General features: G+C 38.7%; 1 protein-coding gene across 5 annotated transcripts in view; it reads right to left on the bottom strand.

Moving 5' to 3' along the window:
- Nucleotides 1-22,776, bottom strand: part of LOC127797071 (uncharacterized) — a 44,185-nt gene that overhangs the window by 4,892 nt on the left and 16,517 nt on the right. For 2 of the 5 annotated variants that reach the window (XM_052329570.1, XM_052329572.1), the window contains exons 13-20: nt 21,175-21,303; nt 20,914-21,047; nt 18,196-18,285; nt 18,020-18,093; nt 17,017-17,179; nt 16,839-16,910; nt 14,398-14,437; nt 12,877-13,157 (exon numbers count right to left, since the gene is read on the bottom strand). In XM_052329570.1, the coding sequence (XP_052185530.1) occupies nt 12,877-13,157; nt 14,398-14,437; nt 16,839-16,910; nt 17,017-17,179; nt 18,020-18,093; nt 18,196-18,285; nt 20,914-21,047; nt 21,175-21,303 (983 nt within the window). The remainder of the gene's footprint in view (nt 1-12,876; nt 13,158-14,397; nt 14,438-16,838; nt 16,911-17,016; nt 17,180-18,019; nt 18,094-18,195; nt 18,286-20,913; nt 21,048-21,174; nt 21,304-22,776) is intronic. The other 3 variants (XM_052329574.1, XM_052329573.1, XM_052329575.1) reach the window with 3 other exon arrangements.

Here is a 22,776-nt window from a genome sequence, read left to right as displayed (position 1 = left end):
GGTTAAGGGCAAGGAATTTTGGTAGATCACCCCCTCTTCTCCAGCATTGCTAGGGGTTTGACATAGCGTGTAGTGAGTATATAAAGAAAACACACAAAGAAATCATTGAAACAATAAGTTTCAAGTACCCTTGAGACGTGTGTAAAGAAAACATATAAAAAAAACCCTTGAAACAATAAGTTTCAAGTACCTTTAAGAGAACAAACTTTAATGACCAAAGCTGGACTCTCAACTAGGTGCAAGAACTGAAGCTGTTTGCTAGAAAAAACCAAACTGGTTTGCTGGAATTTATTAAATAAAAAAACTGATTACAACCCCTAACTTCTAGGTATATTTATAGAGTTTAGCTAATTCATCTAATACTTGTAAACAAAATCCAACTAAAATCCTAATAAAAATAAAACCCTAATCAAACATGAAATAGAATCTTAAAACTTATAAAGTTTCGCTAATGTTTCGGCGCTATTGTTTAGGCCGGTTCTAGGCTGCCCGGTTTGGGTCGGGTCAACCTTAGACTTGGTCTTGATCGGTGACCGCATCAAAGCTCCACGCTCACTGTTAAGTCTTCTGCAATAGGAGGAAGATCTAGGTTGGTGAGGTCGGTAGGCCCCATCGATTTCTTCAATAGAGAAATGTGAAAAACCGGGTGAATCAACACTTTGTCTGGTAGCTGCAGCAGGTATCCCACCTTCCCTACTTTGGCCACTATAGAGAATGGACCACTGTACTTTGGGCTTAATTTTGTTGTTGGGGTCACATAAAAGGTCTACTGCTAGAACCTTTTAACTTTCAAATAAACCATATCACCCATTTCAAATGATCTCTCACTTTTCCTGTAACAACCCGATTATGTATAAATTAATAAATACTTACAAGTGAAATGTTGGATTATATGGCTAAAAAATTAAAATTTATTAAGTCAATTAATTTCTGAATTTCTCGGGTGAAGGTGTTATAAGAGATATTATTGAGGTAGGGTGTAGGTGTTAGTAATCGGGACTTATGGGGTCTAGGCGAAATTTCTGGAAATTGTTGAAGAAACTCCTTAAAATTAATAGAGGGTGCAATACATGGTGAAGGAGGCTGTAGGTGAGGCGGTCGCGCGCAAGGAAGTGAGGCTGGGGCGTTGCGGGATTGAGCAGGCAGGCGGCTGGAGGGAAATTAGGCTGATTTTATCTCAGCCTTTAGGTGCACGAAACGGCACCGTTTCGTCCACGCGGCCAGCAGCTTTGGCTGATAGGTGGCCGCCTTCCAGCCACTCTCTTTTTGTGGCTTAAATGCCACTTACATGCTGCTTTAAATTGGACAATCGGGCAAGGCAGAAACAAGGCTGCAATTCAATCGGAGAGAAGAAGCTCGAGCAGTAGAAGGGAAAAGCCAAAGGGAAATTGGAAAATAATCCGTGTAATTGAGGTTAAAAGTAGCCAAGTACGTGGAAAAATATCTAGTAGGAATTTCCTACGGATTGGATTTAATTTTTAGGCTGCAATTTAATTATTTGTGGCAAAAATATTGTTTTGCAGAGGGTGAGCATTTAAAGGTGGAATCAGCTATAAATAGGCAAGTTCCCTTCCTTTCTTTACATATAGAATTCCCTATTTTTCTCATGGGGATGGTAAAAGCGGGTCCATTTGGTGTTGTCGGTGACTTCCACAAATGTGGAAAATTCGATTTTTTGGAGTGTCTAAACCCATGGTTTCGTTGGGGTATTGCTCTACCCCGTGTTTTCTAAGGATTAACACTGGTGCTTAGCCGAAATCACTTGAAGCAATTAAACATATGTTGTGTGTGTATGGCGTGTTGATACTCACAATAGCACACTTATTATTTTGCACGGCGATGTGACCGCAAGATGGAGATATCCAACTCTTTGTATGCCTGGTGGATAACCGAGGGAGCTACAGCTCGTTAGACTCACTCGGGGTGAAGTCGGGATGAGGGTCGACGAAGATCCACAATGCTTCTGTGGCATCTTTATGTATGTTTCGTGTGTGGAGTGCATGTTGTTGCGTGTAGTACAAACAATTTACTAAGGCGGCAAAAGAATAACAACTTTATATCATAAACGGGGGGAGCTGTGTAATTGGCATGTGAACCTTAGCCACTTCATGAATTCTTGTGCCATTGGTTCCTTTGCAATTAAGCCTCCAATGCTTATTTTCTTCTATATGATATGCTTGCTGAGCTTTATGGCTCACTTTGTTTATTCTGTGTCAATCCAAATAAGGGCAAGGCAGTAACGAGTGGTGAGTCTAGCCACACCTGATCGGGGGAGTATGTAGCATGTACAGAGTCACCTCGGGCAAAGGGTCCTGGGGAGTGTTTTGTCCTTTCCTTTTGAAACAGGGAGAGGGAAGAGAAAGAGGTATTTTGCTGTAAGTTTATGGCACGCCACTGGTGCTATTTTGTAATACATGGCAGTAATGCCTTGGGTAGATACCTTAGCAGATGTTGTGACATGACTGATCAAACTGTGTATTGTTGTAAAGTAATAGTAAGCTGAGTTGTGTGTGTCATTGAGATGCTTTGTGCCATTTCTCTAGCGACCTTCTCATGGATTGCCTATGCTAGCAGGTACTCCAGGAGACGGGTGGTGACACTTCCCTCTATCTGCCATATGCTTCATTCAATTTTGTATGGTGAGCTCCTTTTTAATCACTTGTAATGCCTCCTGCCTTTGCTGTAAGTACTGATCTACCGCCACCTCAATGTTTGAGTACTGCATAACTACAAGCAGTAGGGGTGGTTTATAGCCAAAGAGAGCTTCAAATGGGATTCTCTTCAAGGAGCTATGGAAATTTGAATTGTACCACCATTGGGTCATTGAAAGCCACTTGTTCCAACTCTTTGGTCTAAAAAAAAAATGCACTGAAGGTAAGTTTCTAAACACCGATTTACTCTTTCTGTTTGCCCGTCAGTTTCCAGGTGATAGATCATTGACATATGTAGTCTCACTCCCAAATTCTTGAATAGTTCCTTCCAAAAGTTACTAGTGAATATTTTGTCTCTATCCGAGACAATGGACAGTGGCAATCCATGTATCTTAACAACCGAATCTAGCAATAGTCGAGCGACCTCAATGGCTGTAAATGGATGGGCTAGGCTTAAGAAAATGGCCTAATTTTGTCAATTTATCCACCACTACCAATATGACATCCCTTCCTTTAGATTTAGGTAATACTTCCACAAAATCTATAAAGATTTATTCCTAGGCTTGATCTAGTATGTCAAGTGGTTGTAGTAGACCAGGGTAAGGAACTTGCTCATGCTTATAGCGCTGACATACTAGATCAAGCCTCCAACACAAAGGTGGTCAAATCTTGCTTGAGTTCGGCCCAGTAGAACAATTACCTCACCTTGTGGTAAGTGACAGTTAAACTAGAATGTCCTTCTAATGGTGAGTTGTGCAAGGATTGTAGAATTATATTCTTGAGCTGGCTATCGTCCCCCATAACCAGCCTCCCCTTATACTTGAGTAATCTAGTTGACAAGGTAAAACTGTATTGATTTGCAGGTTGAACTGCTAGTTGAGTCATGAGGTCTTTTGCCCAAGTAGTTTGCTCATAGCTTGCTGTAATTTCTTTCACCTAGTCAGGCACTACTGTTGATATAGCCTAACAACTCCCTCTTTCCTTGACAGTGCATCAACCACTGTATTTTCTTTTCCTTTCCAGTGTTGTATTGTATAGTCAAGCCCAAGTAGCTTGGTTACCCCTTTCCAAAGTTACCAAGAATGCGGTATACTTTGGTTCGTGGTACCGGTTCAGGTACATGGTACATCACCTAGCTAGATATGTGGTACGTAAGGGGTAAGCTTAGTTGGTGCACTATTTTGGGACATAGTACGTTTAAAAATTTTGCTCGATTTGTTCTTAACATTATCAAATTCATAATTCAATAAGTTTAATATAATTTCACAATTTTTCTTTTTTTATATAAAACTTAACAATGTTAATTAGAAAGAAAACTACACTATATATATACACACTAAAAAGGCTACTTGATTGGCGAACATTATTTATTGACTTATGCTTAATTAAATCAGAATTTTGAAAAGCAAAACATGTTGCATTGGTGCCCATAAATTTTGACTATTTGGGGGCCCATAAATTGGAAACCTCCCTCTTTGTAAGGGACCACTGCCCAGGCCCAACCACCCACCCCCCCCCCCCTCTGCAAAGCTTCGTCCCTGCCCTGCTCCCTCTCTCACTTTCGTTGATTCGCTCGCTGCCCTGCCTTTCTCGCTCCATCACTCCCTCTGTCGCCCTCGCCTCTCAATGCTTTGTCGCTCGCTGCCTCTCTATCCTCTCGCTGCTCCGTGGCCCCTCGCCCTCTCGTTGCTTTGCTCGATCACTCGCCCTCGTGGCCGGTGGCTCGCTCTCCGTCTCTCACTGCCTCTCTCTCACTCCGTCACTTTGTCGCAATTTTGCACCCTCGCCGGCTCGCCCTCGTGGCCGATGCCCGGTGGCTTGCCCTCACCGGCCGATTCAGGGGTCCATTTTTTCATTTCGCCTCAGGGCCCCAAAATCTCAGATATGGCACTGATTTTCAACTCCGGTTCGTTGATTGTAGCATCCTAGTGCACGCACCGCTACGAACTAGTTTGAAAATGCACCGCAAACTGGGATGCACGAACCAATTCGTGATTCTTAAGGGAGAAGAACGAACCATGTAACTATGCCCCTTTCCTTCGCAGTTGTGTGTGTAGCCTCTGTTGCATCAAGAATTTGAGGCTCTCATGGTCAGTTCTAACCACAAACTGATTTCCTTCTAGTTAATACCTCCATTTGTCGATTGACATCAACACTCCTATTAACTCCTTGTCATAAATGTCATGACCCTAGGATTTAGCTAGGGTCTTAGAAGGAATTGGAAGGAATTTGGGGAAGAACAGAGAAGAAATGAAGGGAGAGATTGAACATAATTAGGGAGAAAGTTAAGGGAAATGAGAGGGAGAATGGAAAGAAATTTAGAGAGGAAAATGAGAATTTCATTAATCAATTCAAGCATATCCTCTCCTCTTACAATGGGGCTTTTATATAGGCATAGTAGCTAGTTAACTAATTTCTACCAACATCCTAACAGCACCCATGTGCTTCTAACAACTTGTAAAAATATCCTAACAACCTATTACAACCCTATTACAATGATGCCCTTCTATTATTCCTTGGGTCATGACAATTCCCCCCTCCATGAGAGAGTTCTTGTCCCCAAGAACTTGCAGTAAGTAGCCATTGCTTCATCCAATTCCCGTCTTCTCTATCTGATTTTTCTTTCTTTCTTTCTTTCTCCTTGTAGGCATCTTCTTCTTCCTCGTTCTTAAGTGTCCGAGATCAATCCTAGGCGTAATTTGGCCTAGAACTTCAATGGGAGCAACCTGATAGCGTTCAAATCCAATACACCCACCTTCTACAATAGTTGCCCGATCAAACTTGATCTCCAATCTATGGGCATGATCAGCAAATTCCGGACAAACATACTTAGTAGCTGAAACTAGGAGTCCAACATAAAGACTATTTGTGTCTGTGACCTCCATTAGTAGTTCTTTACCATCCAATACAAGTAAGAATGGTAGACCTTCATCCTTAGTTGCAGTTATTGTCTTCCCTTTCAACCCACAGCCATGCTTCGTTGCAGAAATATCAACAACATCCTCAAAATGCAACAATGGAGGATTGTAGACTTGCCTTTGATACTCAAACCAAGGCTGTTTGTGAACATTAGCATTAGGAGCTACTGCAATTTCGCTGTTTGTGAACATTAGCATTAGGAGCTACTGCAATTTCAATTCCAACCAACAATTTCTCAATGATTGACACCTGGCCAAGTATCTCAGCACTAGTAAGAGTGCTTGAGAGGCTATCAATTGATTGAGTGCCATCCTCCAATTCCTTTTCCTCACTCTTTTCTTCCTCCTCCTCTTCTTCCTCTTCCCCTTCTTCCTTAAAGTTGGACTGCTCTTATTGCAGAATCTCAAAAACATCACCATCGAGAACTTCTTTTCCAAAGGAATCGATGTGTTCCTTTAATTCTCCTTTTGCCTTTGCTGCCCTATCAATATGTTCATTGGAGATTCCTTTTGGATAATGCCATTCACCTTTAATATCATTTCTAATGTTGCACTTCTCCTCTGACTGCTCCATTTTTAGGAATTCCTCTTTGTTAAAACTTCCTCGATAATCATCAAAGTATTCCGCCTTAAAATTGTAATGATATTTCTTAATCAGTATCATTGCAAACTCCTGCAGCTTCTCACGGAACATTCGATCGAATTCCTTGCACTCTTCATGTATTACACTTCTTGTTTCCTTGTCAACTTGGCCGATCTCCTTCTCAAAATCCTTTCCCCATGTTTGATGTTTCTGGTCAATTGAAAATGCAGCATTTTTCTGCTGCCATTGAGGATCTGATTGTCTGAGGTGGCCAGTGAGACACCCCACTGAAAATGCAACCTTCTTTGGCTACCATTGAGGCTCCATTTCAACTAAAAATGAAGAATTTTTTTGCTGCAATTGAGGCTCCCAGGGTCTCTTACATGCACTGCTCCCCTTAGCTGATTTTTCACAATCAGCATAATTTGAAGACAAATGAGCTATATACATACTGCTCTTCTTCAAACAAGTTATCCCAAAATTCAAAGCCAAAATTAACCTTTGTTTACCTTACTAGCAGCCTAGGATTTGATTGGAATTACCACCTGAAATTACTGCTTCAATAATGAAGTCGGATCAGAATTACCACAAAAGAGCGCTGGAATTCAACAGCTAAGAATCACCGATCCAAATTCGCCTTCCACAATCCACTCCCAGCTACTCCAAACTTTGCTGGAATCAAATACTGAAATTGCTAGGCTTCTTAGCCGAGATCCAAGACCTATTCCGCCACCTTCAGAGCCATCAAGAACTGGTCGGAGGACTTGCCTAACCTACTTCACCTCCCAACGACAAACAAGAATTGCCAAACTTCTACCAAATTGGCTTTAATCACCCTCGAAGCCAATCAGCCAGTGCCACTATGGGTTCTCTATCGCTGAATCGCTCCTAGGAGCTACCGAGAATCATCGGCTCTAAATCTTCAACCAAGATTGCTTAATCTTGGACAATTGCGATCGCTTTGGGACTGCCCGCATCGCCTCGGACTTGGTCCACTTCACGCCTGTTACTTCTGACCAGCTTTGTCCTCAATTCCGACCCAAAATCGTCGAAAATTTGTTTGGATGTTAAACGCAACTAACACCCAAGAGTGTCGGAATTCAATTGCAACCAAAAACCCGTTGTCTCAGCTATCAGCAGAGAAACAGCCTCTAGATATTGTTGCTATCTATTTCGACAGTCGAAATTCCAGCTTCGAAGCTACCACCTGCTTCCTCTCAATATTCGAACAGGAGGGCCCAGATTCAAAGGCGACAATCGCCTCACCTTAGCCGCCCAGGGAAGTCGCCAACCCAATCACCGACCCCTACTGGTTGCGACTCCTATTGCCACGTCTAACCCAATCTCTATCACCTACAAATTTTGAGTCCGACAGTGCCTTCCTTGAGCGATTGTGCTGCAACTAGCAAAATTCTCTAAAATCGAGAATCGATGGCTACAGTTTCTTCAAAATTCTCCTGCAAATAGCCCTGAGGATGGGAAGGCCTTGCTCGTCTGGGAATTCTGATCAATTAGAACTCCCCTAGGAGTCGTCATATCGCGCCTACTCCAACTGCCCAATTGCGCCTCCAAAATACGAGCCCAACCGTTAAGAATTTGTTGGAATCACAATCGGATCCATCTGGCCAAGTCGCCTGCCAATTCTGAATCGTTTGGCCTGTTCGTTTGCAATTTCTAACCAATGCTCACTGAATTCACAACTGAGAGTTACTGCTGGCTTAGCCTTCAAGACTCGATCGAGAATTACTTGCTCGCTCGTATCTGCCGAAATCGCCGAATTCTGCAACTCATCCGCTTCCACTAAGAGTCGCTTGAATTCGCTTTTAATGACCGTCTTGCTCCACTTTGAATATGGCTTGCTTACTTCAAATCTAATCAAACACTATTGATTTTCCAAAACCACAACCAAGGAATAACTGCTCTAATACCAATTGTCATGACCCTAGGATTTAGCTAGGGTCTTAGAAGGAATTGGAAGGAATTTAGGGAAGAACAGAGAAGAAATGAAAGGGGAGATTGAACAGAATTAGGGAGAAAGTTAAGAGAAATGAGAAGGAGAATGAAGAGAAATTTAGAGAGGAAAATGAGAGTTTCATTAATCAATTCAAGCATATCCTCTCCTCTTACAATGGGGCTTTTATATAGGCATAGTAGCTAGTTAACTAATTTCTAACATCCTAACAGCACCCATGTGCTTCTAACAACTTGTAAAAACATCCTAACAACCCATTGCAACCCTATTACAATGATGCCCTTCTATTATTCTTTGGGTCATGACAATATACACTTAATCCCAAGTGTTTTGGGGCTAAGGCTCGACTAAGGAAGGCCAAGGCCTTACCTTCTTGCACCAAAACAACACCTACCCCAGACTCACATGCATCTGTCTCCAAAATGAATGGCTTCGAAAAATTAGGTAAGGCTAGCATAGGGGCCTGTGTCATAGCTCTCTTTAATGCCTGAAAGGCTGCCTCCGCACCTGAATTCCAGCAAAAACTATTCTTAAGTAATTTAGTCAATGGCCTACTTATGATGCCATAATTCTTGATGACTCTCCTATAATATCTAGTTAGGACTAGAAAGCCCCTCAACTCCTTGATAGTTTGTGGCCTTGGCCACTCCACCATAACAGCAATCTTCTTAGGATTTGTGCTCACTCCTTCTCTAGTAATTATGTGACCCAGGTATTCCACTTTTCTCTCAACAAAAGTACATTTGGAACTCTTCACAAATAACTAATTAGATTTGAGGATTTCGAAGGTTGTCCTCAAGTGGATCAAATGTTGGTCAAAAGAGGGATATCATCGAAAAACACGAGGATGAATTTCCTCAAATAGGGGTTATAGATGTAGTTCATCAAAGTATGAAATGTGGCAGGGGCATTAGTTAAGCCAAATGACATAACTAAGAATTCATAGAGGGCTTGATGAGTCCTGAAAGCAGTCTTGGGAATATTGGTTGGACTCATCCGGATTTGGTGGTTTCCAGCCCTTGGGTCAAGATTTGAAAAGATAGTGGTTGCTTTCAGTTCATCTACTAAGTCCTCAATGACTGGAATGGGAAATTTGTTTTTAACAGTGAGATAATTTAACTGGCAGTAATCAACACAAAATTGCAGCCTCAGTGAGAGAATGTAGAGCGGAAGTGGGTGCAGGCCATGAGTGATCCTCTATTTCTGCTGTTGTACTTCCTCCTTCCTCCCCTTTTCCAGCCTCCAACTCCACTGCATATATAGCATGTAGCTAAGCTATGGCAGCTCCTCCATGTTGAATTAATTTCAGCAACCTTCTGCTTGTCATCAGTTTACACTCACCAGCCTCCAAACTTCCTGTCAGAGTTAGCTTCTTCCCTTCCCTTTCAAAAGTTACCTCTAGTTTATAAAAATAAAAACTAGAGGGCTTACCATCTTCATCCAATCCACCCCGAGAACAATATTGCAGCCACCTAATTTCAAGATCCGCAGCTCAGTCGTGAATTCTCGACCCTGCATCATCCACTTAAAGCCTTGGCACTTGAGTCAGCTTATCATTTTGTTGCCATTGGCAACTGTAACTGATAGGGGAAGGGTAGCCTACATTGGACACTGCCAAGTCCATGGCAGTATCCTCATCCAAGAAGCTGCATGTGCTTCCATTGTCAATGAAAATCATCAACCTCTTCTTTCCCACCAAACCCTTCACCTTAATTATCTTTCCAGAGGGGCAGCCATGCAGGGCATGCAATGATATATATCCATCTTCCTCCCCTGCAGCTCCTCCTATAACCTCCATCTCATCAGTCTCCTCTACTCCGTCTTCTTCTTCCTATCCTTTCATCTGCAATAGTTGTCTCCTACATTGGTGTCCGGAGATGCACTTCTCTCCACATCGGAAGCACAGCTCGAGCTGCCGTTTCTGTTCCACAGAAAGAGACTTCACAGGAGCTAGGTTGAGTGGAGCCTTGGGAGCCAGGTTTCCCTTTTGTACCACCTGATTGATAGTCTTAGAATTTCCTCCCCCACTGCCCTGTAGACTGCTCCCCATAGAACTCTTAGGTAACATCCTGTGCTCCTTAAAAATCACCTCCAAGGCTAACTCCTGAAGCCGGGCTTTCTTTGTAGCCTGTTTGATGATGGCCGGTTGCATTATCTTAATTGTTCGTTTAAGTTCATCATTCAAGCCACTAATGAAACTAGACACAAAATATGGTTCATCCAAGGTTGGATGAGAGAGTAGTAACAATGATTTCAACTTTTCAAACCTATTTTGATATTCATCTACTGAACCTTCTGATGCAGTGAAACAAATAGAAAAAAACTGGTTCAGTGTTGAAACAATTCAAACCAGCTAGGAAAACAAACCAGAGTTGAAGTTGATACAATCTCAAACTCTTTAGAAAATACTTGATTTTAATAACACATAAGTAGTAATCTTGATTGATGAAAAAGTAGTTGAGACTACAACAATACAGGCTCTTATATAGGCTGCTGGAGATAGAAAAAATACAGTCTGTCATAGGGCTGTAACACAAGAAAATAAAGTTGTTACAGCTATGCAGCCATCTTTGACAAAAAGGTAGGCAGCTGTAAATTGATACAGCTGGGCAGCCTTTTTAGACAAATGTTTAGGCAGCTGTAAATGTAAAAAAAATTTACAAAACACACCTAAAAACAGAACTGAAATACAACTGGTTATATAGCTGTAGTAGCAACTTGTAGGAAAGCTAGAAATGTGACTAAGAGGGATGAAAATGTGAGGAGGATTACTGTTGTCCTACATCACCTTCCTGCTTTAACTTGTTGAACTCTTCTACAGTATCTGTCATCATTCTTTCCCCAAAACAAGTGCAGAAATCTTCCACGAATTCATGCCAATTAAGTTCTAATTCTCCTCCTGCTCCAGACTTGGAACCATGCATCTGCAACATCGTTAAGATAAGCAGCAACCAGATTCACCTTTTGGCCCTCAGTTACTCAGTACTGGTGGAAGAACCGCTCATAGCGCCGAATTCACCATCATGGCCTATCACCTTCAAATGCCGGTATTCCCAGCCTCAGCATTGGAGTGTGATACTGATTTGTATAAACTCCCCTGGTGGATGTCTTCGGCACAAACTCCAATCGCTCCTATGTTTCTAGAGGATCAGGAGCACGTTATCGAATCCTTGATCTTGCTAAGATTGAAGCTGAGGTGGATCTTGGAGGGAAATCCACCAATAAACCCGCATTGGGTAATTGGGAGAACATACTTAGGAAAGTGCTCAATTGTTGGCCAAAACTAACAAATTCTTCTTTGAGGCCCAAGACATCTTCTTGAACACCAATGACCTCCACCCTGACACTCTTCTCCAGTGACAGCATTGCCTCTGTAGTTGCCAAATTTTCTGCTCTTCCACAACTCACCTCTTTCCTAAGTGTGGTGAATCCCGAGCTCCATCATTTCCAATCTATCCACCAGCTGCTCCTAATTCTAGTGAAGCCCAATCTCCATCACATCCAATCAAGTTTCCAGCTGCTTCATTCGAGTCCCTTCTCCTTCCACCATCCTCTCAATTTATCGATCATGCCTTTTTCCAAAATTTGATAGCGACTGCGATGAACTCCAATTGCTCATATTTGCTTCTCACCGATGTCACACTCTTCGTCGCAAGGCTGGGAATCGCCTAGCTTTGATACCAATTGTCAGATTCTCAGATCTAGCTAGGGGTCGTTTTAGGTATGATTGGGGCTTAGAGAGAATTTGAAGGGAAAATTCAAACGGAAAGGGAGCGAAACAACAAGAAAGGAGGGAGATAGAATGTTTGAGAGAGAGAGAGAAATAACAGAAAACTGGAGGAAAAGGATTCAATTCATATCACATGATGATCCCCATCCTCTAGATATGGCTTATTTATAGACTTCCAGCCTCAACAATACAACTATCCGGAATGTACAACCGGTAAAGCACAATCGTTTCTACAACTATGTACAAGCAACAAGCATAAGAGAGAAACACAATTACTGTCCTACCCTTAGGAATGTGACAAAATTGTGTGATGCAATTCTAATAGTAGGTGTGATGCCTAGAAACTCTCCCCCCCCCCCCCCCAAACCCAAAAAAAATCTTTAATATCAGATTATTATATTCATAACCATGCTTTCAACCCCCAAATTCACTTTTTCAGCCTTATTCTGCCTCTAAATTTCCCACAGACCTGTTACATATCAAAACCCTGGATAAGCCTTCAATCATTAGGTATTCTCATAATATCATATTTGTCCTAAATCACCAAGACAAGGCAGAGAGAAAAGCATAGGAAGCATCCGCACAGGATTTATAGAAGATAGAATTGCAGGCTAGATCTAGGAGAATGTGGAGATAGGAGGGCCTATGCCTTGGTTTGACAAAAGCTTGATCAATAGAGATTCCTAATGAAATCCAATTTAAGGCCTCTGGAATAAGCCCCTCATAATTGTATAGTTAGTTGTCCTCATTTGGGAATCCTAGCCACCTTTAAAGTCAGCATTTCAAACAGCCAATATGGAACTGGCCTCTGCAGAGACAATTATAAATGAGATCAGAACCCCGAGGCCAACCAAACCCATGCCATTAAGTGCAAGATAACTATCACCTCAATGCTTCATGTACACACAAGAATACCCTCTCTCTCTCTCTCTCTCTCTCTCTCTCTCTCTCTCTGAGTGTAGGGAATGGTCATCCAAAATAAAAATAAATTGCATATTGTGAACATAAACAAAGAACTTTACCTTTTCTCCCTCTCGGTTGGGGTCCAAAAGTGGCTTTTGCTCAGAGACTGGCAAAGCAGGTGCATCATTCCAAATTTTTCGCCATGAATTCCCATGTTCAGACATTCTCTCTGAAAGTTGTCCTCGAGGAGGCCAATCATTTTTTAACCCTTCCATTGCGTCTTTTTTGGGAACCTCTCTAATCTCTCCAAGGTCGTCTTTCTCCCAATCTCTAGGTGAATGCCATCTGATGAAGTCTTCAAATACAGCATCTGGATTTGCTGCTTTGAAGGCTGACATGTCTGGTTCAAATTTCAATGACATCAAGCAGTAAATTAATTTGAAAGAACATGAATCACAGGCTATTAACTTTTTATCCCAAAAAAAATGCATATATGATCCATAACCCAAAGCCATGATACGCGAGCAAAGAACAGAAAAAGAAAGAACTATCAGATAATATTTAACAAAACAAATGGATCCATAATCCCAACACCATGAAACAAGAATCAAGAACAGAAAAAGGGAAATAATAGCATATGAGCCACCCAGTTGAAAAATTGGTAGAACCTTTTACACTAAAAACAACTTAATTTCATGAGAACCTGCAAATGTTTTCTGTATCTTCCACCAAGCAAAAAATAAAAGCAGAAATCAAGTTTTAGGTCATATTTAACAATGCAGAAAAAATGGAAGAACAGTAAAACAATCTCCTATTGAATAAGGAGGAGAAAATATCATATCACACATATCTTGTGTTCATTTTTTCTTCCCTTTTCAGCACTGAGTTAGTACCTCAGATAGACAACGCCTAATTTTAATTCAGATTTTATTGCATATCCATGTTTTTGTTCATACCACATATTCATACTGACCAAATATTGAATATATTTCTTGCATGTGACTATTTTTCAAAGTATATCCTCGATGCAAAAATAATATTAACTGCCTTCAATTTTGGAAATTCCCAAGAAGACATTCATTTTTGTTAATATAATGAAATCTACAAATTTAACAGGACCTTTATATACTGAATGTGAATTAGAATGACCTCAAACAAACAGTAACAACTTTTTAAGATCGAACTATTGATAGTTTATAACTGAATTAGAATGACCTCAACTATATGGGTTCAAGTGACAACTTTATTACGAGAATCAACTCAGAGAACTAGCAAAATAAGTCTGTGAAGAACATTGAGCTTTATGATGAAACAATTTGTTGAGAATTTTGGAAATACTATGGGAAGTTTACAATGGAGTTGCAGGAAGAGTGCATTAAATACTGATAAGTTTGCATTTGCATTTGATTTTTAATCCCATGCATTAGAGAATAAAATAATGTAAGAGACTGAATAAAGCAGTTAACACCTTCAGACAAACAGTAGTAATATTAAACTGAAACTAATAGATGTTTGATAACCCTTTGGCTTTTTACCCTTTTTGATAGCTGAAAGACGCCTTCTGGCCTAGGACTTCGTGCCTTCAACAAAACCGTTTAGCATGTCTAGAAACTGAAATTATAAATGTACAGGTCATTTACCTGAAGATAATATATCTCTCTCCAACTGAGCAGAGAAGTTCTGCAACAAAATGGTTGTACATATTTCCTCAGTTGATATCAATCATTCTTCAGAACATGAAAGTTGTAATCATATAACCTCACAACTAGCAATGACTCACAATTCAACTTGCCAAACAAAAGAAAGAAGCAGTTCTAAAACCATTTTATTTTTCAGGGATTTCAGGCATTGGCCAACCTAAAGATAAAAGGTAAAAATCAACATTTCAATCACAGTTAATATGCCACTTGACCAAAACAGTTAACATGCTATGAATATCAAATTTCATTTCTCCCAAAGAAGCTCTGGGGTAATTAGTTCTAGCAGAGACAACATCAACAATATGACAATGGTATAAAATGCATAAATATCTTCCTAACAAAAGCACACTGTTAATACCTATTACCACATTCCCATGTACACAATATATAAATAAATCATTATCAACTGCAACTTCTCCTGACCAAGTTAGGGTAAGAAGCACAGCATTCATAATGTCAATGGACTTGTAAAAGTCACATTGACAATGCAAATCCATGCAAAAGAACAGTGTGGCAAAATCTTATGCCAAATTCCATGCCAGACCTTTTTTTTGTCAGAAAACTGGGAACACCTAGAGCAAGACTGCAAGAGCACAGGAGTCAAAAAAAAAAAAAAAAAGACTGCCAAGTTCACAGACCATACAAAGCATCACAAGCAGAAAAGAGGACGTACAAAACCAAATATGGTTGTCTTCTGTAGTGTTTGCAGACTAATATTGTGTTGCCAACTTGGCCAATTAATGTGCTCAAATCATAGGGATCACATCACAACCAAAGTCTTTAACGGAAAATCATTGAACCTAAGAAACCCTAGCTGTAGAAGTGTGGGCTACCTGAATTTATATATTGTATCACTAGTACTAGGCTGAGCTGGGACCAGTTCAAATGGTTATGAGTAGGTCTAGTGAACCAAATATATTCATCAACAATAACAACAAGAAGAATCCCAATAGATGAGGTCTGCTACATGAATTTTAGACCTCCATGCATCTCAATCCAGGGCCATATCAACTATGATGCCATTATATCGCATGTCATGTTTAAAGAGTTTTCCACCAAGTTTTCCTTGGTCTTTCTCTCCCTCTATTGCAACAAATTTCCTCCATTTCATCTCACAAGAGCAAAAGGAGTCATATAAATACCATACATAAATCATTTTGTTCATCTCTGTAACCTTCCTTAAGCATAAATTTAAGTAAATAGCTTCCATTGCTGACCTGCTAAGCATAAAACCAAATTAGTTTTTGGAGACCTTGGTTTCTCTCCTTGACCGTAGTTCAAATCCCCTCTCCCAAAGTTTCATAATGTGTTCATTAGCTTGATCCCTCTATAATTTTCACAACTTTGCACATCTCCTTTATTTTTAGAAGCAAGCACTAAAGTGCTCTCCATTCATCCGACATCATTTTTTACTTAAAGAGCACATTAGATAATTCTGTTGACCAACAAATGTCCTCCTCTCTCATGCATTTCCATGCTTCTATTGAGATATTATCAGGTCCAACTAGTTTACTATTCTTCATCTTTTTCAATGCTTGTTTTATTTCGTTTGGATGAATATGTCTACAGAGCATGTAATTCCTATCTTTTTCATAGTTACAAAAAATTTCCTTACAAAACACCTGTTATCCACCTTCAATAAATAACTTTGAGAAATAATCCTTCCATTTCTCCTTGATTGTCCTACCTTTTGATTTTCATCTTTTATGCATTTCACTTAGCATTAATTCCTTGTTTTTCTTCCTCTTGTGTTAGATAGTGTACATGTATCTCTTTCCCCATCTTTGTGTTAAGTCATGGGAATAAATTTAATAAGCTTTTCACTTTACTTCACCAACTGCCTTTTTTGCTTCATTTTGTTTTTCCAAAATATACCTCTTTAGCTTTTCTTCATACAGCATATGCATAAAGTTTTGTAGCAAGCTCTTTGAACAAAATATATTCGTCCTGAGAAAATTGTGGAGTAGACCATAAGTACATCCATGTGCCCGAATTCACATGACCAAACCAACTAGATTCTGTACTGCATTAATAGAAGCCTGTATTTAACTCTTTCTGCCACAAAATTCAATGATTTTTTAAGCGGAAAATTATGATAAGGAATTTACATTAAGTGCTTAAAGTTTTTTTTTTTAAAAAAAAAAAAAAGAACCAAAAAAAAAAGAGAAACATCTAAAAATTTAAAATAACACTGCAATTTTTTATGCAGAAGGAGGTCCACTGAAATTCCAGTTAGGAGAGTGATAAGACTCCTTATATCAGTATTAAACTTCCTATATGGCACATGATGAATTGTTAAAGAAGTTCAGTAGCACTAAATCCAGTTAGTCATTTGTCAATGAGAAAAACTAATTAGTTCCTAATGAAGAGTTTGAGCTTACAAATGAATCACCTAAGTCTTCAACGGCATGGAGTCGCTCTTCATGCATGTCTTCTGTCATAACTGGTGCATCCTGCAACCAATAATAGAACAACATTCAAGATCATTCTATCCAATATTCTTAAAGAGTAACAAAAAGTAAACGAAAGATAAGCCAGTCCATTGGAAGTTAGAACAACCTGGGTAAATGGAACATGCATGTTCTGTTTTGATTTTAGAAGCAGCATATCCACAGCACCAGCTGACCCCCTCTTTACACGATTAGCAGATCTGTCAACATTCTGAGCCTCAGAATTAAAACTAGATATTTCAGGGTGATGCAAACCATCTGACGTCAAGGAGCTGCAAAGTCAGCAGGAAGCTAGGAATCAAACAAATAAAGTACTTACAAGGGCAATAAGCAGAATGTGCTACCTTCACATAATTCTAACATAAGATCTCTTTAGTAAAATGATATAGCAACCTGTAGCTACCGGTCGTTTTTGTTGGCTAATAACTATGTCAAGATTATTTAAGACTGGAGGGCCTCAGCTAAATAATGAAATATTTAGGTCAATTCAAAATTTTGTAGGAATATTGAGAAGAAATTAAAATGTAAATAAAATCAATTTGTAGTAGAGAAAAGGTTTGCGGTGCGAGCATGATTATAAGGTTTTCTGGGGATGAAAAGTACACTTTTATGAAGGTCTCAAACATGACTGATGAAAAGTAGTAGGGTTATCAATGCAACAAAGAAGAAAATAAATAAATAGCAGATCAGAAGAAAGACGTGTCACCTTAATATAGGAGACAATTGGAAAAAAAAATATTAAAGCATATAGTCATTAGCTGCTATAATTTTTCTGAGTTCCAATTTTCATAACTTAGAAGCACTATGTTGAATGATTTAAAAGTTAAGAAACACCATGTAGACCCAATTACTAATAATCTGATGAGCCTCATAACTTTAGCTTTTAAAGTTTGAAAACACTTAATAATGTTGCCTAATCATTTGAAAAATTTTCAAATGATGTTACTGCAATATTTAAGTGTCATGCCAACAAATAATAACATGGACAGGCAGAACAAAGTATTCAAATTGGTCATATTAAACTTTGCTTCTGGAGTATCAGATTGAAGTACTAAGGCCAAAAGTTAGTATTTCATGACAAAAACAAAGGATATCTCACTTGCTTAGTTCACCTGTCTTGTTCCCCAACAAAACCTCCACCAGATTCCTGTTTGTGAGAGAAATCCCCATTCATCTGGCCAGCCACCTGCAGACAGTCACATAAAACCCTCATGAAGGAGAGCCAAAAAAAATCTACTTCTCATAGATGTTACAAGCATATTAATAGCAAGGTTAAAAAAAACCCAACCTCAACTGGAGCAGAAGTAAGATCCTTGTCTATAACACCATCTTGATACTTTTTACTTATTCGTTGTTTCTTCTCAATGCATATTGCAAGCTGACAATGAAGTGACAAATAAATAAATCAAAGTTTCACCACAATAAAGTAAGAAAACCCCAAAAGAGTTAAAAGAAGGTACAAAATGCAGAAAGTGAACATCAAGAAGGTACTTCAGAGATATTAAGATTATTACAGCATGTCAGAATGGCAGTTCTGTAAACAAAATCCACCTACAAACTGAACAAAATGAAAAAAAAGTAGCTAGCTCTAACCTACTAAATGTGATACTGGCTGGAATTTGTCTTTAGCAAGTCGCACAAAAAAAAATGCAATATCAATTGTAACAATGGATACAATTGCTAAAGAAGAAGAAAGTGAAAGCCAACCAGAAAATAACTTAAACATTTACATGCACGTGTGGTTCCAATAATGCTCCCTCCATCCCCCCCTCACCATGTCGTTCTTCTCTTCTTTCATCTCGTCAACCTCTAACTCATGAATACAGTAATTATTTGTCATCATGTGGTTGCAGAAATCCTCAAGAAGCCCAAGCTACATGAGTGGCATAATTTATAATTAGTTGGCCCATTGGAGTTTGGAACTGCTTTAGCGGTATCACTATCTGAAGAGGTCTGAAGAGGGCTATTATATGCCAACATGCAACAAGTAGTCTGCAATCAAACACAGAACTACAAAAATATCTCAAAGGCCAATGTCCAAAAAATATCAGTTTTCAAGGAAACACAATCATTTGAAGATGACCTAAGAAAAAGAAGCAGGGGCGGAGCCAGGATTTTGATTCAGTGGGGGTAAACTTAAATACAAAAAATATAATTTTAAAAATAAAATAATAATAATAATAATATTAAAATATAAAAACTTCTTACAATTATTCCTTACAGTTTTTCATACTATAAATTACAATTGTTCAAGAAAGTTACCTTAATTATTGGAATCTTCAGACTCATTATGACCACAAAAGGCTAGTACTTGTCGTAGAAAAAGTCGAACACAATCAATTGACGCATTCAGATGAATTAGATAATCACACCCTATTTGTTCTACTTGCCTGAAGAAAACTGTATCAATATTTTACTCTTGATTCATTAAGGCCTCACAGTTTTTTCGAGATTGATTGTGTGCACTATTGGCATCTCTAACATGAACTTGAAGTCTATCTTTCTTATTAAAATTACTAAACCCTTCTTTCACAAAAGAATCACCTCTTTGTTCCCCATTATTTGTTTTAAAAAGATAACAGTATAAGCAAAATGCAACATGTTTGCTTATACTATATTCTAACCAATCACCAAATTCATTGAACCAAACTGGAATGAATCATCTTGATTTCAGGGCTGACACAGACCTCTTTGCAAGTAGACTCTTTTAATTTGATTTCGAAGATTAACATTGTAATCCATTATTGGAGTTCTTAGTTCGGGATCCATAAGAAGTTGTGCAACATCAATTTGCTCAATACTTGCTTTGTTAACTTGTTCATTTTCTTCAATATAAATTTCCTCCATACTTGCTTTCTTTGCTTCACAATTTTCTTCAATACTTTATTTTTTTTGCATCATCATTATAAAAAAAAAAAAATAATGAGCAAATTATAAAAATTGTTGTGATGGTTACTATTGGGTCATTATATATTTGTTTTCTTTATTACTTGCTTTTTTTTTTATTTCTAATAGTAAACTATAATATAACTTTCTTTATTTTTAATAGTAAACCATTGTAAAAAATAATTTTTTTTTTTAAAAAAAATCTGGCCCAGTGGGGGCAATTGCCCCCACTGGGCCTCGCATGGCTTCGCCCTTGAAAAGAAGGCTAACCTTTTCACAAATAGCATTCCTATGATGATGAATTTACATCAAGAACATCACAGAATTACACAAGAATCTCCATAAACAAGAAAATTTAACTTTACTGAAAAAACATCAAATAAACTTAGGAGCTGACTGATAACTGCATTAAGTTCTGGAAATTAAAATTGTGCTGAATCTTCAATAAAGTTGGCTAATCTCACACAATTAAGTACTATATAACATCTGCTAAAAAAAAGGTCAGAATTTTTAGCCCAAAGGAGGTGACTTGAGTTTCAAGACAAAAAACATTTGTCTTCTTAGTGAAGATCTTGCTTGTACCAGTGGAGAATCTAATTTTCCAATGCTCAAATTCTGGATGTTATGATAAGTTTTTCAGCTCTGCACATTCAATAGCTTAAAGTGTCAGCAGCACTGCTCCAAAACTAATCCAGGGTCAAATTTTCAATTATGTTAATCACCAAGTAATGGCCATCCATAATACAACACAAACAACTATCATAAAGAATACGAAGGTAAGTTACTGAGACAATGAATTTCAACCAGATATAATAATGGTATCTATCTGCAGCACTCCACCTAAACATTCTTGAGGTCTAAAATTCAGAAGATTTAATTAAATGCAATCAATTGAATTAGAATTCCCTCTGCATTTCAAGCATACAAAGTAAAGATGATGAACCAAGTTCAGCAGCTCATCGACAGAAGCATTGATTCAAGTTCTGCATTCTTTAAAGAGGAAGGCAGACAGATAAAGCTTGTAGTCTTTCAGAATCCTCAATTCTTAGAACATAATGTCCAAACATGCAGAAGGAAACAATCTAACTAACATCTTTCTGATGGAACAATGAAGTATTACCATGTGTAGTTTCTGATTGACCAAACAAGTTGAAAGGTCAATTGCACCATTGTTTGGCATCCGGGGCAAAGGTTGTGATTCTTCCCAACACCAACGAACTTCTCTCACAAACTCCACCCAGAGCACTGATATAGCTAATCAAGCACGTAAATAAAGTATAGTCAAAATAGGGGAAATGACCACACATAAGTGAAAATCTATCAATGACCAAATCAGATGAGTTCTCATCATCAAGAAACCATTCTTCTGTTAAATTCATACCACGTATGTTGCAGTTGCCAAACCAAAGCGAATGTAAACAGAACTGTGCAAAAAGTGACTCAAGTGGTGCACCCTTAATAGCTCGTGAATTCTTATGGTCACCCTCTGTCAAATCAGAAGGCTGCACTTCTGCAGGTTGCATAAAATAGTGGTCATGAAGGAAACACAATATATCATAGCCCAGTCTGCTCTATTCAGTTCTAGAGTGTAAAAGAAGATTATATAGCACTATGTAACAAAATTTTAGGCAATTTAAAAGGCTTTTCCAGATTAATGGAATTTGTATTGCACATAAATTCCTAGTATGTTTATTTCCCCGTCTTGTTTTAACAAAAATGTGATGAAGTGCAAACCCAACCACCACCCCTCCCAAGGAAGTGATTATCCAATGTAAGCATAATAAACATATATTCCATAACTGCAAAAGAAGTGCAGACAGTGAAATAAATGAATTGCAACAGCAGCTTGGCACATAGGCTAAGAAAGCCAAGTTTTGGCAACAAAATTCAACATATTTTTTGATATGCAAGTAATAAATGTCCTAGGGAAATGGGAATCATTGCCAAAGTGTTGTCAGCACATCCAACCACCTTGCTACATTACCCCACCACAAGCATGACATTAGCAATTCATCTCATCACCAGTTTCAAAGTGTTTCCCTCAACATGACAAGTGGACCACTTGCACGTTCTAATGCTTCTTTGCTCCTCTCCAAAGTGATAACAAGCAGCATCACAAACTTTAATCCCACTAACTAGGGTTGGTTACATCAATTCTAGATCCCCAGATATCCTTATCCATGGGCACATCATCTGTAAGGCCATTATATTTTAAGGATTTCCCACCAGGTTTTCTTTGGTCCTCCGTTCCCTCTTTTGCTATCCCCTCCAAAGTAATGTGGCACAATAAACACCATAGCAATGGTATAGAAGAACACAGCAGCACAAAAGAAACAGAAAACAAGAAGACAAGAGAAGAAGAACCCAGTGAGAGAAGTAGAATTACAGCAGGAAGCAGCAGCAACAGAATCCAGGAAGAATAGAGAAGAAACCTAGAAGAAGACAAAGAAGAAATGAAGAAAAAGATTTAACTGAGTCCATGATACCTTTTGTAACATCCTTGACAATCTTATTACTAGATTGGACAAGGAGAAGACTGATGGGTTTGAGATCCTTCAACAGGAGGAGCCTTTTCTATTCACTCAATTTTTTATTTTATTTTTTTTGGTTGACAAAGAAAGTAAATTTCCCTTGATAGATAGGTTGGACAACGGTCAGGAACACAGATGCCTTCCCCTATGGGGGGCTTGTCTTTTTTTATTTTATTTTTTGGGTCAAGACTCATGAGTGTACATTTTTATGTTTAATTCAGGAGACAAGAACATTTGCTTTTGGATTAATGTTCCTTTTTACAAAATGGCAGGAGAATCAGTTGCTTATCCTTTTACTTCAATGTATAGTGTGGCCTGTGATATTTAAAGCCTCTTTCACTCTACTTTTGATATTCAGAATATAATGATGCCAGCTTCTGTGTTGGAGTTGTGTATTCACAGGGTCAAGTTATTCAGAGGTAGAATTCAAGACATGCTTGGATAACTATTCC

The sequence above is a fragment of the Diospyros lotus genome, chromosome 3 (assembly GCF_014633365.1).
Source record: "Diospyros lotus cultivar Yz01 chromosome 3, ASM1463336v1, whole genome shotgun sequence".
In the NCBI taxonomy this organism is placed as follows: domain Eukaryota; kingdom Viridiplantae; phylum Streptophyta; class Magnoliopsida; order Ericales; family Ebenaceae; genus Diospyros; species Diospyros lotus.
Note: the sequence above shows the minus strand (reverse complement) of the source record. Positions and strands in the feature narration are given on the sequence as shown.